Source organism: Ctenopharyngodon idella, chromosome 17 (genome assembly GCF_019924925.1).
Source record: "Ctenopharyngodon idella isolate HZGC_01 chromosome 17, HZGC01, whole genome shotgun sequence".
NCBI lineage: Eukaryota > Metazoa > Chordata > Actinopteri > Cypriniformes > Xenocyprididae > Ctenopharyngodon > Ctenopharyngodon idella.
In genome coordinates, this window is record NC_067236.1 from 4,670,599 (window position 1) to 4,688,798 (window position 18,200).

The 18,200-nt window shown below is 37.2% G+C and overlaps 2 protein-coding genes across 2 annotated transcripts in view; both read left to right on the forward strand.

Annotated features, from left to right (window-relative positions):
• The first annotated feature begins 413 nt into the window (after positions 1–413).
• zpcx (zona pellucida protein C) lies at positions 414–5,339 on the forward strand. Its single transcript, XM_051867561.1, has 6 exons — positions 414–828; positions 902–1,073; positions 1,152–1,248; positions 1,333–1,418; positions 1,505–1,587; positions 2,969–5,339. The coding sequence occupies exons 1-6, from the start codon at positions 543–545 to the stop codon at positions 3,937–3,939; spliced, it is 1,695 nt and encodes a 564-aa protein (XP_051723521.1). The 5' UTR covers positions 414–542; the 3' UTR covers positions 3,940–5,339.
• pabpc4 (poly(A) binding protein, cytoplasmic 4 (inducible form)) overlaps positions 5,185–18,200 on the forward strand; it is a 28,336-nt gene continuing 15,320 nt past the window's right edge. The window contains 5 exon segments of the mRNA XM_051867560.1: positions 5,185–5,755; positions 10,148–10,341; positions 12,360–12,475; positions 12,927–13,066; positions 13,152–13,246. Of these exon segments, the coding sequence (XP_051723520.1) occupies positions 5,560–5,755; positions 10,148–10,341; positions 12,360–12,475; positions 12,927–13,066; positions 13,152–13,246 (741 nt within the window). The 5' untranslated portion in view covers positions 5,185–5,559.

Below are 18,200 nucleotides of genomic sequence, written 5' to 3' on the forward strand. Positions count from 1 at the left end.
GCAATTCTTTTGTTGTAGTACAATGGCAAATCCAACTCTAAAAGCAAGGCACAAATACTTAATGGAATTTGGTATATAAGAATATAAAATGAAATAAATGCAAATTTGAATAATCCTGGTGGGTTTGCTGGATCTATTAACATCTATTTAAGGAAGACCCAATGAAAAATAAGGTTTATTTTTTAATTTTTTGAATGGCAAAATTGGTATTTACTTTGACTTTTTTAAAAAGGAAAAAATCAAATAAACAAAATATGTACTGTATCTGTTTTGTTTTGGCTGCATAATTTAAAAAGAAAAAAGAAAAAAAAAAAAAAAAAAGAAGAAGAAGCCCAATCAATAGCCAGCATGAGTTGATGAGGTAAACCTGAACACCTGGACATGATAAGCTGAATCTCATTAATGCGTTAACCTGCACATTGTAAACCTTCTCTCAGCTTGATTTTTTTTTTAGGAAGGTCTGTAAAACAAGGAAAGTTGTTGTGTAAATTAGTAAATTATTCTGTACTGATTCTCTCTCAAGTCAAAACTATAGGATTGGGATGGCGGCAGTTTTTGTCATCCTCTTTTGCGCTATAGTGTGTCTAGCGCTTCCTGTTACATCTAACGGGAGTGATTTTAATGCACACTTTTCAGCATACTTACCAGGAGTAATACATGATGTCTGGCATGTTTCTGACTTTCCTGGTGCTGCAGAAGATGGACGTTTCTTAAATGGGGGTCATCAGCCTCACACTTTTGATGGCTTTGCATCTGGCTTCTTGATGCCATATGATATACAGGGTCTACTGGAGAGAAGAAACAGTTTTTCATTAAGGATCATGAACTGTATGTCATTAAAATACTCTTCTTAATCTATTAGATGTAGTCAGTATCTTATCTAATATTTGTTTTACTTTAGCATCTTGGAGTGATCCAGCAGATACTAACGTGTTCCACAAAGGAGAGCAGTTGCATCTGCAGGTGTCTGCCTCGCCTGGCCCTGGTCAACAGCTTTATGTCCAGTCTTGCCATGCTTCCTCCTCTCCAAACCCTGCTGACAAACCTGAAGTCTCCCTTATCATTAACAAAGGGTAGATCAGCTCAACAAACGTTATTTTCTGTACACTTGCTCCCTGAAATAATTTAGCTTTAATTTTTTTGTTTGACAGATGTGTGGCGTCCAAAGAGTCTTTGGTGAAGTTTGTGTCGCGGCAAAGTGATGCAGTCAATTTGGTTGTTCGTGCGTCCAGTTTAAAGTCTTCTGAGGTGGGTGTTCATTCTCAGTTAGGATTATTATAATTCTACAAACTGACAATAGCTTGATATGTCATTCTCTCCTGTTTGCTTTAGACTTACCTTCACTGCAGAGTCTATCTTTCTGATGTGGGTCTGACTGCTGTCACTAAATTCTGCAACTATAACAAGCTCAAATCAAGGTGTTCGTTTGAATCAGATTTTTATCTTTATTAGATCTTTGTCTTGATAGGTTTTGGAAAACCAAAAAAAAAATTGTTGTTTTCAGATGGGTTGACCTAGGTGGCCAAAGCTCAGTATGTGATTGTTGTGGGAGAAGATGCAGAAGCTCTGAGCGTCCAGAACTTCCTGGTTAGTAAAGCGACATGAGCTCAAATGAGCAAAAAAGTACCCATGTCAGGGCTCAAGATTAAGCCTGCTGAGAGATTTGAGCTGCACTCGCTTGCAATTTTGGTTCAGTTTTGTTTCATTGATCTTTTAATTTAAAATTCCTTCCAAATTTACTTTTTCTCTGACTTTATGAATTCGTCATCAAGACAAGCTGCTAGCTGGCTAATTCTGCTGTTGCAAAAATTACTTGGGTCTTGAAAGTATCCAAAATGCCTTAGAACCAAGCAGCAATGTTTTTATTCCATTTACAGTAAAGGTGGTTAAAGTTACGCTTTTTGTAAACAAAATTGCCAAGGGAAGAACTTAAATATTTCTGTGACACTCTACAGCAGGGGTATCCAAACTCGGTCCTGGAGGGCCACTGTCCTGCAGAGTTTAGCTCCAACTTGCCTCAACACATCTGTCTGGAAGTTTCTAGAAGAGATTGTATATTATAGGGAGATAAGAGGGTCTGTATCTCTTACCATTGGAGAAAGCGTAACGGCTAACTTAATCACGTGCGGCACCTCTCAGCCTATCGTGTAATGGCAGTGACATCAGTCGCAACATTCCCTAGTCCCCATTTTTATCAAGCTAAAATCTACATATAGATCCCAACGAAATATTGTTTAGCATAAAACATGCTGAAGATTGGCAAACAGGCTGTCGATTAATTAAATGATTAGCCATTTCCCCACAAAAGCTGTTTAATCAGCATAGTGAAGCTTCTCATCCATTGACATCCATTCAAAATAACAGCCTCTGGTCTCCTTCCCTGCGTAATGCCAGGGGGTGGAGCGTTAGCATTAGCCGTTATGCTTTTTTGGCTAAAGGTTGCAGGCTTGCCTTCCAGTGGCTTTGTTTCTAGTATGCCTAAGACCTTGATTAGCTGGTTCAGGTGTGTTTAATTGGGGTTGGAGCTAAACTTGATAGGACAGTGGCCTTCCAGGAGCAGGATTGGACACCCCTGCTCTACAGTAAGGCCTCATTTGGTGCTAATGCATTAGCTAAAATGAACTATCAATTAGCAGTGTTTATTTACAACATCTATTAATCTTTGGTGTTAAATACAATTCTACATTGTTCACATTATCTCACAGTGCATTAATGTTAAGATACAATTCATGGCTTAAAAAAATCTGAATAACTAGTAAATGTTGAAACTATACGTTTATGTAAAATTAATAAATTTATAAAATGTAAACTGGATCATGTGAACCAAGGAAACCTTATATTAAAACGTTACCAATATTTCTTGCAAATACCAAAATTCTTTGCTAAAAATTAAGTTGCATGTTGCTCAACAGGGCATGTTGAGCCCTGTATGTTTTACTTTGAAATGAACCTCCACTGTCTCTTACAGTTTCTCTAGACCTGACCGCAGTAGTAAGCACTGGCCCGCTGATTATTAAAGATCCACAATCTGCACCCCAGGCCACATTGCTGCCGCCATCAGACTACAGTGCTACCAAGTCCAGCCCTGCAGCCAGAGACTTGTCTGATAAAAGATGGATCATGGCAGGTGCCTCTTTCTCTGGGCGCTCAATGCAAAACATTGGCAATGTCTCCCCCTGGCCGTTTCAGCCTAGCTTTGGAGGAGGTGTGGTCATCGTCAGCCAGGGACTGGGAGGGGATTTATCAATGTGGCTACCAGACATCATGGAGCTTGAGTTCCCACCAGTGGTGCAAGTGGGAATTGGTCATCCAGAAAATCCTGCTGTTGATGTAACCCTTCAAAGTGACAAACCCTTTAGAAAGCTGAAACCAGATGAAAGCACTGAGACGAGTCAGGTGGTTGCTGTGACTGAAGGAAAAGCTAAAGTAGAAGCTGTCGATTCACATGTTGCAGAGGATGGATTGGGCTTGTGGCATCTTAGAGATGTTGACAACTCCTATAAGATTCAGGGAAAATATGCTGTGACTGAAGCGCATCACCTAGACCAGCCTCAAATGGATCTCGAATCTGAATTTGACTTTCCTTCTAATGACCTATTGCTGGTCAATCCTACACCAGAGAAGCTCTCTGAGAGCACTGAGGATAAGGGTGATATTGTTTTCAGACAGGCTGAGATGGTCTTTAAAAGCGATAAAAGAGACAAATTATTTGAGCCAGTTCTCTACTCTAAACTAAGTCTGAAACAAGCTGTAGATGGGTCCAGTTCTCTCAATTATGAAGAACAGAAAAGGCCCAGCATGAGAGAACAGGACAACGAGACTCCACAATTAGAGCGAGATAGTGAGAAAAGACAAAAGGATGAGCGGATGGAGGACACTTCTAAAATTAAAGGTCTGGTTTCATCCCTATTAGATCAACTGAGGTCAGTGGACTGGTGATTATGATTTTTATTAAAGGTCCATGTGTGTGTTTTCCATCATGCCTTGGTGTGAAAGGATTCTAAATGGTGTTTACTGAAATTTCAACCTAAATAAAAACATTTTCCTCATTAAGTTCCTTTGTCACTTAACTTTTATTTTACAATTTAAGTAGGAAAACATGACTTCTAAATGGTTATCATATGAGTGCATGGTAATGTTGAGCCTTTATCTTGATATTGTTATAAATGGGTTGAATCTTGTATAACTTAAACTGAAAATTGCTTAACTTATTGAGTTAAGGGGGGGGAGTTGGTTTTGAGAAGGGTGGATTTCAGGAACAAATTTTAATAATGACTTTAAAACTGGTCAAAAAAATACAACACTTGTATCATATGTAGGGTTTTTTTTTTTTTTTTTTTTTTTGCTTGATTAGTTTAACTGTTAAGTAATTAGAAGTAGTCATTAGGCTACCTATTAAGCCTTCCAGTAGTCTACAGTAAAGTAAAAAAAAAAAAAATTCTCGGGTGAACACCTATGCGAAACTTTTGAGAGAATGCAAACACATTGAGAGGGGGAAAAAAAATTATATATATATTTATTCCCCCCATCTTATAATTATTTTTCCGTCACCATGTCCCTTTAGGGGCTCTGTAGAGCACATATTTGGTAATCTGAAAAAGTGTGTATCTGGATCAGGGGGATCCAATCTAATTTTGCTTTTAAAAAAACCAGCACAGAAGTAAGATTGCTTATCTGATCCTGCAGTAGAACATGGGATTTCCAAATCCAGATCATTCTGTTCCATATTAAACATTTTGGACAATTAGCCCTTGATCATATTTTTTTTTTAATAGGAAAATGTAACTAAATGTCATGGTAAACTTACCTGGTAAACTTGTTTTTCTTTTTCTGATGTGCAAATATGGCAGACCATTACATTAATAAAATATCAGGTCAGAGAAGTATAGCCTACCTTTTATGTGAGGTTTCATTTATTTTTAATCTTTGATTCATTCAATGGATGTTTGTCAGTTTTTTGAGAATGACCCATGTTCATGTAAAAGAAACATTTTGCTGTAGACTGCTACTGCACCCAGATGTCGCTGTTGGATGTTCTGAATGTGCTGTCATGTACACCGCATGCTCGGAGAGCGTGTTTTTTTTTTTTTTTTTCTGTTATCCTGAATGCGACCCTGGCTGCTATTTCCTCCGCTTGAGCTATAAAGTGCCCGTGCGTTTCCCACGCACCCTCTTTCCCCGGCCACCACACCGTGAGTGTATAACTCACTGTTCTTCAGTACCTTTAAAAAAGAAAAAAAAAAAAACAACATAAAAAATACAAAATACTGAAAATCTCAAAAAATAACTACTTTAAAACAACGTTTTTGAAAAGGGCAAACTTTTTTTTTTTTTTTTAACGACAAGGTCTCGAACTACCCAGACGATTTCTGAAGCCAGTTCCTCGCGACCGGACTCCATATGCTGTAGCTGTCAGTGCTACCGACATCGTTTATTTGGAGAGTAGCGTAAAAGTTTAATAGACTCATTTGTCCCTCTGGTTCTAGGACACTCTTTACGCACTGTCATTTCAGCACTAGACAAAACACACGAGCTCAAAGGCTTGAACGACACCGAGACATGAACGCAGCGACCGCGGGGAGTTATCCGATGGCTTCTCTCTATGTGGGCGACCTGCACCCTGATATCACGGAGGCTATGCTGTATGAGAAATTCAGTCCGGCCGGCCCGGTGCTGTCCATCCGCGTGTGTCGGGATATGATCACGCGGCGCTCGCTGGGCTATGCCTACGTCAACTTCCAGCAGCCTGCGGACGGTAAGACATGACAGACGGCGCCCTGTCGTCCTGGGTGACTTTAAACGTGATGCACATAGCTGTCAAAGTAACGGGAATAATATGTCATGCTTTGTTCGTAAATGTAGGGACACTGGAGGTGATATGTAGCGTGTGCGCGCGCGTTCACTCTCTCCTGTGTGCTGTTGCCACATGTATTTCTGAGTTATCCACAGTGCGCCGTTCTTCACTCCTCTCTGCTATAAACCATCTTTAACATCTTAAAGAGACCGCTTTATTCTCCTCATATTGTGAAAGTCAGGGTTTACTGACTGCCTGTCACCGCATTATGTCCAGCCATATTATGGCAAGCTGCTTTAACATTTTCTTTTAAAAGAAATAGTATCTTTTTGTTAGGTTATAGTATTTATATATATATATATATATATATATATATATATATATATATATATATATATATATAATATAAAATATAACTAATTAATAGTAATAGTTTTGCCACTGAAGTTTATGGGGATCAGTAGTTCAGAAATCAAATTGTTGCTGATAGGCTACCTATTCCAGTTTAACTATCATAAGATACAAGTACTTTTTAACTATACCAATAGTTACAACTATCTATTCCAATTTGATGTTACTGTACTAGTAATTATTATCATTTACACAGGTTTGGAACAACTTGAGGGGGAGTAAATAACGACAGAATTTTCATTTTTGGGTGAACTATCCCTTTAATGTTATTAAGTGACGAGAATACTTTTTTGTGTGAAAAGGGTAAGTAATTAATGACAGAAATTTCATTTTTGGGTGAACTAACATTTAAAATATAAAAGCAAAGTACTGGCAATTATTTCTCAGTCACTAAAATATTTATTAGTAGCCTACTAATAGTACTAGTATTTTATGTAAAAATTAAAAATAAAGTACTAGCAATTATTTCTTAGTTACTAGTATCCCATAACCATGACAGACATTGAGGGGGACAAGTCCCTCCCCCATCCCCCCCAATAATAAGAAATGGCCAAATTGTCCCCCTCAATTGTTCACTTTTAAAATGTAAATAGTGAAACCTTTTTGAATTGAAATATATTTATTTACAGGATTCATGTAATTTCTGAGTGTGACGAGAGAAGCGTTTTACGTTTCGACGTATAAGGCATACAAATGAAAGTACATGTGTGCACATTTTAATACAAATATTATTTGCAAATAGTTCAAAATGATTATTTCCCAACTAGAATTAGACCTAGAATTTCCTTCACTATTCTATTTCTTAATGTTTTGTAAAAAAAAAAATGTTCAAGACATGGTTACAGCCTTGCTATGTAGCCTACATTTCTGTAGCTCAAACAGTAGAGCGTGGCGCTTGTCATGCCAAGGTCATAGGTTTGATTCCCAGGGAATGCATGCACCAATAAATGTATACCTTCAATGTAATGTAAGTTTCTTTGGATAAAAGCATCTGCTGAATATAATCTATTCCAGTTTTATTCACGAGTAGCCTATAGTAACATAAAATAGACGTTAGGATGTTGCTGAAATTAACCAGTATCTAAGGATATATAATCACACTTGGTTTGCTCGCTAAGGGTTTTGTAAGGCACAAACAATATGCATTGTGAAATGCACCATACAAATAAACTAAATTGCTTTTAAAGGAACAAATAATAAATCAGCTTGCCATACAACTACTGGCTGTATCATTTCCCTTGTCCTGAAGTAATATCATCACTTAGTGATACAAAGGTTAAATATGCAGCATGACATGCATGTATGAATCATTTATGCCAAGCACCCTCTAGAGGACTGACTGATATTTTGTTCTGTTGAGCTTGCTAGTCTTGTCCAATTAATGGAAAACATCAAGTTACTGAGAAAAACAATCAAATGTTCTGTTTAACTTAGAAAAACTGAAAATTTTAATGTAAAAGCTCAACACTCAGTAGAGCTCAATTATAGCCTATAATCGGAATAAACAACTAGACAATAATTGAATGTACTGCTTGACCCACATAGTCAAAGTGGCCTAAATCTACCATAAACTTTGATATGAGACATTCTACACAGAAGCAAACCTGAACATTAGGATACCTCCATTTTTTAGCTCTCTGACGAACACTAGGGGAACGGTGCTAGTGTGTGTGTGTGTGTGTGTGTTAGCCCACATTTTGCAACCTCGCATGACCTATTTGTGCTATTTAAAGTGTCAGGAGGGGATAATACCATTGTGAAGCACCTTCAGCTTTATTTCACAATGTTATGATTCAAACGAGACAAGAATATGTGTTAACCGGGCTTTTTTTTTTTTTTTTTGGTCCTGTCCTTCCTACATTTCGAGTAACCTGCACAGTTTTACAACTTTTATGCAACGCACTAAATATGTTTTTTTTATTCCTTACTGAGTTAATAGTCTTCAGGGTAAACATTTGTTTGTTCAATCAGATCAAATTATGCAATACACAATGGATGAATGTATATTACCATTCAAAAGTTTGGGGTCAGTACGTGTTTTTTTAAGGTTTTTGAAAAGTCTCTTATGCTTACCAAGGCAGCATTTATTTGATCAAAAATTCATTAGAACACTAATACTGTGAAATATTATTACAATAAAAAACTGCTTTATATTTCATTACATTTTAAAGTGTAATTTATTTAACAGTTCTGGATCTCAAATGTCTGTCTCCTGTGCTAAATGCTCGATTCTGTCCTTTTCTTTCACAGCACAAAGGTTAAAAGGTCAGAGTTGAACTCACTCACTTCCATTTAGAAACTCAGAATGGCAACTGATAGTCAACATGTTTACATATAAGAGACAAAAGTGGTTGGTGACCACTGTAGGATGTACATCTGAAAGTGTATCAAGACTTGAGATTATATTGCACATGTTTTTGCACAGTGTGTCAGTACAATAGTACATTACAACATGCAAATGCTTGGCAAATGTGCTCAAGCACATGGTTTGGTCTTCAGCATGTAACAGCTGCATTTGTAAACAGTTGCCGGCACTGGTAAGCTTCAGCCACACACATTCCAGTGTCTCAGCCCCATCAATGGACACAGAGTCTTGAACACATGCTGCCTGCCAGCACATTGCTCAAAGGACCCAAGACTGCTAAATATAGAGCCAGTGAGGGCTGCCTGTACTGTGCCTGTCTTTTCTGAGAGGTGTTTTGAAGAACCAAGCAGACAGGCAAATTCATGGGACAGCCACACCATGCTTCTGTTTATTCTGTTTTATACAATGATGACAGCTTACTACTGATATTGTCTATTACATTGACAACAATATGCTGTCAGTGCATGTGCGTCCTCACTAACGATTCAAAATCTCCATAAAATATAACTAAAAGTTTTTGCTTGAAACCAGAAATCGCTACATTAATAGTAAAAAAGATTGTGTATACTGTCCAGTGTTGGCTGAAAGTTGTTATTTGCAGTGGTCTCTCTCTCTCTCTCTCTCTCTCTGGATGATCCCACCAGCCCTGAGCTCCATGTTCAATACAATTACACTGTAAACTGCTGAGGGCAGCAGACACAAGGCTGCTCCATTTTGTTCACCAGACATTTTTAGTGCTTAGTGTGTGTGTATGTTGGGGGGAGGGCTATGAGTAACAGAAAGAGAGAGAGAGACAGATCATAATGCATTACAATAGGTGACAGGTCCCTCACAGTTTCATATACCATCAATTTGGTTTAAAAAGTATTTTGAAAAAACTGACAAACCTTAAACCTCATGTTTCAGTCACATGACTTTTCCAGACGTGTATATATATATATATATATATATATATATATAATCCACATTATTAATAAATGTCTATGAATATTATAGGGTCAGTGCTACTTTGAGAATGTTTTCTTAGACCTGGGTTGGATCAAATCCAGTGATCACTGTTTTTCTTGATATTTTTGCTCATGTGTTTTTGTATCCACCACCAATACTTTGTCAGATGTATATTTGTCACTTATGGCAGATGAGTGGAAAAAGTCACATAATTGTGCTTTGCTCTACCATCAGTCCACGCCAATAATGAAAGACATTTAGCTTAAATGCTAAATGTTTTTTTGTGTATTTGAGTCGATGTGTTAAAATAAATAAATTCTTATGAATACTAAAAAATTAACAGATCTTATCATCTTAAAATATAACTGTCCTGTAATTATTAGATTACTGCTAGATCTGCTAGCATTAGCACGGGCTTAGCTAACAAGCTTCAAGCTTGTTTGAGGTGGTTAATATGTTTTAGTATCTCAACATGCTCACTAAACACACACTATTAAATATATTAGGAATAAATAATTCAGAGACTTATGTTGGTTAAGACATGTCTTAATCCTGTCATAATTGTTAGTAATTTAAGTGCTGAGGTAGAGAGCAGAGATGACTTATGTCTCATGTTTTTGTGGTTTCAGCGGAGAGAGCTTTGGACACAATGAACTTCGATGTGGTCAAAGGAAAGCCGATCAGAATCATGTGGTCACAAAGAGATCCATCACTTCGGAAATCTGGGGTTGGAAACGTCTTCATCAAAAATCTGGACAAGTCCATTGACAACAAGGCCCTATATGATACCTTCTCTGCTTTCGGAAACATCCTGTCCTGCAAGGTGAGGAGTGATTTTATGTCTTAGAAAGCTGGAAAAACTAATTTATACATTAAAGGTACACTATTGAAGTTTTGGCCCTCTAGTGATTAAAAAACAAAACTGCATGTATTTTGTGACTGTGCGGATGAATATGGTTCTTTCTCATAACTAAAAAGATCATCCTACTGCTCACAAAACTTTCACTACTAGGCTTAAGAGATATAACCAGATTAGATGGAAAGGATCTTAAGCTGACTGGCTAAAGACGTTACTGTAGCTAAACCCATTAATAGACACTGTACTTCCTTGAAAATACATTCCAGCACAGCGTTACAACAACCATAATGAAATAACCCTTTACAATAGATAATGCTTTACAAGGAACTCTGTTAGAGAGCTACATATGGCAATTTATGTTCAATAAATACCTTACTCACCTGCTGAGTAATAAAAACGCCATCGCAGCGTCACTTTTACAATATTTCAAATCCCTCCGATCTTAACATCTCCAAAAGGCAAGCTAATCTTTATTCTCATTTTATTATGAACTCTGTCGCATTCTTTTTGTAAGCAGTAGCTCCTCTGTTCAGCTTTTCTTTTCTTTTTTTTTTTTTTAAAAAAAGGTGTTTCCTGGAGGTTCGAGATTTAGCATGTCAAACTTTCTCGCTCGTTGTGACAAACTAACTTATGCCACTCCCACATGCATCAAAGTAGCTGGAGCAACTTTTCTTTATTTACAGATATGATGTCCAAAATATATATAATTATAACTGGCTTACCATAGTGAATCAACGTAAGACAAAAACACATTTTAGAAGAAGGATTGATTGTGTATTATTTACATTCCGTTAATTTTGAACAAAAAAAGTTACATTGTGCACCTTTACATAATTCAAATGTATGTACTGGGCTGCCCTACAAAGGCAAAACACGGTAATTACATGACTATTCAAAATTAAGGTGTGATCAAAATCAGGGCTCTTAAAGGAATAGTTCACCAAAGAAATGGAAATTATTCCATGATTTACTCACCCTCAAGCCATCCTAGGTATACAGTATATGACTATCTTCTTTCAGACGAACACAGTCGGAGTTATATTAAAAAATATCCTGGCTCTTCCAAGCTTTATAATGGTAGTGAATGGCGATCGAGATTTTGAAGCCCAAAAAAGTGCATCCATCCATCATAAAAGTAATCCATACGGCTCCAGGGGGTTATTAAGGCATTCTGAAGCAAATTGTGTGTTCGTCTGAAAGAAGATAGTCATATACACCTAGGATGGCTTGAGGGTGAGTTTTTGGGTGAACTATCCCTTTTAATCCTGTTCAAGAATTATATCTAGATAACTATAATGATAGCCGTATTAGCATTCAAGTAGGAAATTATTGTAATTTATTGCCTTTGCTCTGAAAATTCGACATGAACCTCTCAAATTGTATTTCCTACTAGGAAAATACAAGATTCCTAGTAGGAAAACAGGACTTTCCTAGTAAGAAATTATTGTAATTTATTGCCTTTGCTTGGGAAATTGGACAATTGGACTCCCTCTCAAATCATATTTCCTACCAGGAAACTATAATGACAACCATATTAGCATCCACACCAGCAGACGATAACGTTCTGTTTATTATAAGCATGTGCTGCAGTTACAGTATGTCATCTTCTGCTTTAAATGCTTTAGCTCTTTAAAGTCATGTGGCTTCTGATTGGCAGTCAATGTTTTTTATTGTGCATAAGCTGTAAAAAATTGTTCTGAAAGCGATTCCAACTATATTGTTCCTGTGTGTCGTTAGCATTATAGATGTGGTGTGGAATCCTTCTAGAAAGTGTTGACAAAGTTACAAAGTCTCACGCCATTTGGATAAAGGGAACTTTTTTTATTTCAGCAAATGTCATTTGGGTCAAAAAGACCCGAATAGCTTATTGGTTTCCCCTATTCAAGCAATAAATCATGCATTAGATTTTAACACACATTTCAGATGAGAGAAGCTGTGTAATCTGATTCTTGAGGTGGTCTTATCCTATGTCTGTTTAACAGGTGGTGTGCGACGAGAACGGATCTAAGGGCTACGCCTTTGTGCATTTTGAAACTCAGGACGCAGCCGACCGTGCCATCGAGAAGATGAACGGCATGCTGCTGAACGACCGGAAGGTGTGAGTGTCTGAGCATGAGTCATGTGACAGGAAGGATGGCCATTGGTTTGTAGATTGACCAGGAAGGTGTGTAGTTGTCAATTACTAATGTTCGAGAGAAGAGCTCTGGGTGAAATTTCATAGACCAATCATTTGTAGAGTCAATGGATCAGAATCATTTACTCACCTTCATGTTGTTCCAAAACTGTATGACTTTCTTATTTCTGTGGAACCAAAAAGAAGATTATTCTTTTGATTATTCAGTGTTATTTTGGACCCCGCTGACTTTCATTGTATGGGTAAAATAGTTTTTCAAAATATCTGCTGTTAGTCTTCTAGAATTTTAGTGTTTATAAGTCAGATTTGTCCCTGCTGCAGCTGTTTTGTGTCTGTGGGTGGTCTGCAGCTGTCGGTCTGAGTCTGTATTGCATTTCTGTATCAGTCACGTTTCTGTCTCCATTGTTTTTTGTAGGTTTGTGGGCCGTTTCAAGTCCAGGAAGGAGAGGGAAGCAGAGATGGGTGCCAAAGCCAAAGAGTTTACCAATGTTTACATCAAGAACTTCGGCGAGGACATGGATGATCAGAGACTGAAGGAGCTCTTTGATAAATATGGTGAGTTTGAGAGCATAAAGCGGCTGTGGTGGTGGTAGCCTTGTGGTCAAGAATTTTTCTCTGAAGATTTTGTTTCTACCTGCAGGTAAAACACTAAGCGTGAAGGTCATGACCGACCCCACAGGGAAATCGCGCGGATTTGGGTTTGTTAGCTACGAGAAGCATGAGGATGCTAACAAGGTACACTGAAAAAAATGTTTAGTCAGTTCAAATTAGAAAATGTACTTCATGTGGTAACATCTACAATAACTGGTTTTGTTCAAATGAAATAAATGATTTAAGATTACTGATTATAACTGAATTCAACCAACCTGAAAAAATCAAATGACAACTACATAATTGACTGATGATTATAAATGATTATGAAATTACAGTTTTTCATTTGGATGAGGAAAGAACAGTGATCTTGAGATTAGCTACCTGTTCATGCAGAACATTTGCTGCATTCTGCCTGTGTTTTCTGGAATGTATCAACAACACTCAGCTGCAATCACTTTGCATGTTCCTCCCTAGGAATCTAACAATATATCATGAGCCATTCGATTTTATAAAACAAACTTCCTTATTACAGGTACTTTCTCTGAAATGTTAGCAATAGAACTAAGTGTAGTGTTTGCTGTGGCCTCAAATGCCTCATGTCATACCTGTAATTCATTCTTTAAATCGATCTCTCCTAAAAATGGTAAAAACCTTTCAACCATTTTCCAGTTTCAGAATTCTTGGTCACAATAATATGTCATCATTAAATGATGTTTCACATAATCCTATCCTCTCACACTACTCATTAAGCTGGTAGAAGCTAAGTCAAATAACATCTACCTTTCGATCCCTTAGAAAGGAATGCATAAGCTTTGCCACCACAAAATGCATGTTGTTAGGAGCAATGAGTGTTTCACTTGTCATTATTAGAATAGCATTGTCACATCTGGAAAATCTGCACATCTGGCTTAGAACTGCTTACAAAATTATTCCCTTAAATGCACCAGGAAAAATTCCTTTATTCCCTTCAGATTTCACATTTAGAGCAAACTGATCAGTTTGAATCAGTTCTCTTGTATGCAAATGCCATGAAATATAATGTTAATGATAAATCACAATTTCTTACTGACATACACTGCTTACTTTTCTTACTGACATGGACCATTCAGATTGCACAAATCTTTCAATGCATTTCCCAAAAGCATTGTTTGCCAACTATGGTCACAAGTTCTTTCATTATCAGCATAGTTCAACAAGCTGACGTTCAATAATCTATGGGCCCTATCATACACCCGGTGCAATGCAACGCTTGGTGCGACGCAAGTGTGTTTTGCTAGTTTCAGCCTGACGCAATTATCATTTTTACATCCAGCACCCATGTTGTTTAAATGGCAAATGCACTCGCACCCTTCTGTTCGCCCATGGACGTGCTGGTCTGAAAACGAAGTGTGTTCAGGTGCATTGTTGGCGTGTTGCTATTTTGAGGCAACTGAAAACGACTGCGCCATTGACTAACAAAAACCTGGTCTACAGTCAATAGCGCAATATTTGCTTGCACTCTGCTTGTTTCACACACAGGGCAGCACACAAACATTTTTAAATGTTAAAAATAAAAGGATTCCTTTCTGGTCAAGCATTCAGTCTTTCCGTTTGCAAATGTTTATTGCACGTTACACCCAAAACACACCCATGACTCATTAAGAGACTAGGTACAACACTTTTGGACCATGCGCCTAGTGCGCCGACCATTTTTTCCATCGTTAAACTAGCAAAAGTGGATTGGACACGCCCTAAGTGCACCTACGCCATGTACTTATCGTTAAAATAGGGCCCTATATCTTTCAGTCTGGATATATACAAATTTGTCTTTTAGTTTGCCATTTTTGAAGGGTACGCATATTGGTATGTGCTGTAGTTCGTAAGAAGAAGCCTATGATTGAATATGGAAATAAAGAAAAATAACTGAGAAAAATGAGAATTAATCCTCAGATGCCATGTCCGTAATTTAGCTGGCATTAATTCAATCTCAAACAGATTAATTAGCAGATTACTTAACTAGTATGTTGTTGTACGGGAAACACAACCTAGATTGTTGAATGGCAGGCTAAATTAATTAAATTAACCATCACTAAATTAGTTAATATGCCGTTAATTCTGCCCATGTTACTTGTCCAGTTATAGAAAACAAATCAGATAGTGGAAATGGATATGGATAAAGTGGCCTAATATAGATGACTGAGGGAAATATTAACACATCCATTGGATATATTGAGCACCTTGGCATACATATGCTCTAAAGACAATGCCAAATTAACATCACCATTGTGAGGTTCCAACCATAGATGGAATTATGGATCTGAGTAATCAATCAGTAAGGAACCAACACAGTAAAGTATCATTGCAATATGTTAGCTTGGTTCCACAAGTATGATAGAAAATTATCCATAAACCTGGCTTTAATCTAGATTAACGCTTAAACCCTGTATGACAGCTATGTGATTTGAACTTCAGTACCCCTGTATGTATGTGGATTGAAAGCAAATAAACAAATACTGGGTGAACATAGTTAGACTTCGATTTGGTTGATCTTCAGGGTGGTGTGCCCATAAATCATCCTAAACAGATGTAAAGCCCATTACGTATATAGCTCTGTCATGTGACAGAAATATTAAGTGTCTCTAATTGTGACCTTGAAGGCCAGAATGTCTCTGTTCTTAAAAATGTCTCAGTAGACTGTTCCTTCAGAAGAACCATCTTGTAGTTGAAGATTGCGAAGTTACGTCTCTCTGACTGAAGTTCCTGTTGTTCTGTCTGTCAGTGTTGTTGCCACAGAGTGTCCTTGATATGATAGGCTTGAACTCTCTCAGCGAGCTTCTTGAAGACCGCTGACATTGATCTGTGAAAACAAGTGAACAAAAAACAGATTCTGCTGTTTTTGAAAAACAAGTTTGTTTAAACTTTGTTGGAATTATTTTGACTTTTTTATAGAGATATAGACAGCTCTCTTAGAGACTGTGTGGTGACTAAACTGCAGGTGGTGTAAGCTACATATTAGCCCCCACCTGTATTATCTTCATCATAGTGACCCCCAAGTCACTAAAAGACAAGGTTCTTCCTATGACCCCATCCTACAGCATTTCGCTGGTCTCATTTAACTCATCTAAGGATTGGGAGTATGAGCTAATTTACAATGAATAATATGTGTCCATTTAGTCTTGCCTACTAATTTTACAGCTTTTTACAGCTGAAGGGGTGACTAATAAAACCACATTGGAACCATTTCACCTTGGTTGAAGAAATTGCAACTTGAACGCTGCAATTTCTTAATGTAAACTATTTGCCCTGGCACAATTCTATTTCCATGTCCCCCCTCTGGAGACAATTTACATGCATCCTGAACTTGATTTTGTGTCTTTTGTATTGCTTCAGTCAAAACCATATACATCCAAAGAAAATCCAAAGAAAAACTTCAATCCACTTTGAGAGCTTATCAGCTATGACTAAAACATCCCTTGTATTTTACAAAGTCATAAAATTTGATTGCAATTCACAAAACCATACTGAGGGTGCAGGGTTTTCTTAACTGAATGGAATGGAAGTTTTGACATCACGCATCCGTTAAATGCTTCTGCATTTCTCTAAAAACCGATAATATCTGACTTAATTCATGTAATGTTACTCCAGGTTTTTCTTGGAGTTTATCAATCTGCAGTCAAGATTCACACTAACTTTGAGGAGGCTAGCACTCTCTCCTCGTGCTACATCTTTTGCAGTTATCATTGTAACTCATCAGTGAGATTAGTGTCTGTATAGTGTAGAAATTTCCCCTCCAAAAAAAGAACACGGTCAGAGACAGAGTCTTTTAATGATTTATTCTTGCAAGAAGGTCAGACAGACAGACAGCAGTGAGCTCCACCGTATGTGTGACAGAAAATAAGCAGCTTGCTTCTCTGTTTTTATACCCTTTTGGCTTACTGTTTTCAGTAACTGTCTCCCTAATATTGACAAAGAAAGTGTGATAAGCACTTGATATGTTCAATTCTGCATGTAGTATCTTGACAGAATCTTCATGATACTTTGTGTTACCAAACAAGCAGAGGCAAGCAAAATCAAGCAGGTCATTGTGACATCTTCTCATATTCAGGCCGAAGTAGGCCTCACAGGCCTCAAACATATACACTCATATAACAGAAAAGGAAATATTGCAGTAAATATATGGAGTAAATACATATAGAGTAAATATGAATAAATAATATGAATTAAATTGAAATTTCCTTCACAATAGCATCTAAACCCTTTTTAAAGTTTTTCATTAAAACGCTCATCATTTTAGTTATTTACACTACGGTTAGTGATGTGCTCATCACACAAAAAACATCCTGAACACTTTGTTCAAACTTTTTGTCATCCCTATAATCATCCTCTACTCACTTTGACCATCAAAAACCACCAAAACCAAACATTTAGTACTTAGAGAACTTTGAAAATAGAATCTCTTTCCACCCTTTAACCAACAAACTTTTCCTTTCTTCACCAATATTTCCTTTACGTTTAAAACACTAACTTTAGCCTTTTTTTTAATAAGACAACTTTTTTAAACCCCTTCAGCTTTCACTAGTTGTCACTAATTCAACTTAGATCACTTTTCTGCACTGTGATATTTAGCAACTATTAATCAAGTAATACTGCTTCTGCTTATTTGATCTTAAAACATTCTTTTAGTTATTGTTAAGTTATCAATTACGTCATCTAGCTTAAATCGTTAGTTCACCCAAAAATGAAAATTCTGTCATTATTTACTCACCATCATGCCGTTTCACACCCGCAAGACCTTCGTTCATCTTCGGGACACAAATTACGATATTTTTCATAAAATCCTATGGCTCAGTGAGGCCTGCATTGCCAGCAAGACAATTAACAATTTCAATGCCCAGAAAGCTACTAAAGACATATTTAAAACAGTTCATGTGACTACAGTGGTTCAACCTTAATATTATGAAGCGACGAGAATACTGATGGGTGATTTCAAAACATTGCTTCATGAAGCTTTACGAATCTTTTGTTTCGAATCAGGGATTCGGAGCGCCAAAGTCATGTGATTTCAGTAAATGAGGCTTCGTTATATGATAAGTGTTTTGATAAGTTTGTGTTATGA

What these genes read in the sequence shown, in the direction of transcription:
- zpcx (XM_051867561.1), top strand. Translation starts at nt 543, where the DNA reads ATGGCGGCAGTTTTTGTCATCCTCTTTTGCGCTATAGTGTGTCTAGCG. An exon ending in CCAGTTTAAAGTCTTCTGAG is followed by an intron (nt 1,249 to 1,332) that starts GTGGGTGTTCAT and finishes TGTTTGCTTTAG; the next exon opens with ACTTACCTTCACTGCAGAGT. An exon ending in TGAGCGTCCAGAACTTCCTG is followed by an intron (nt 1,588 to 2,968) that starts GTTAGTAAAGCG and finishes TGTCTCTTACAG; the next exon opens with TTTCTCTAGACCTGACCGCA.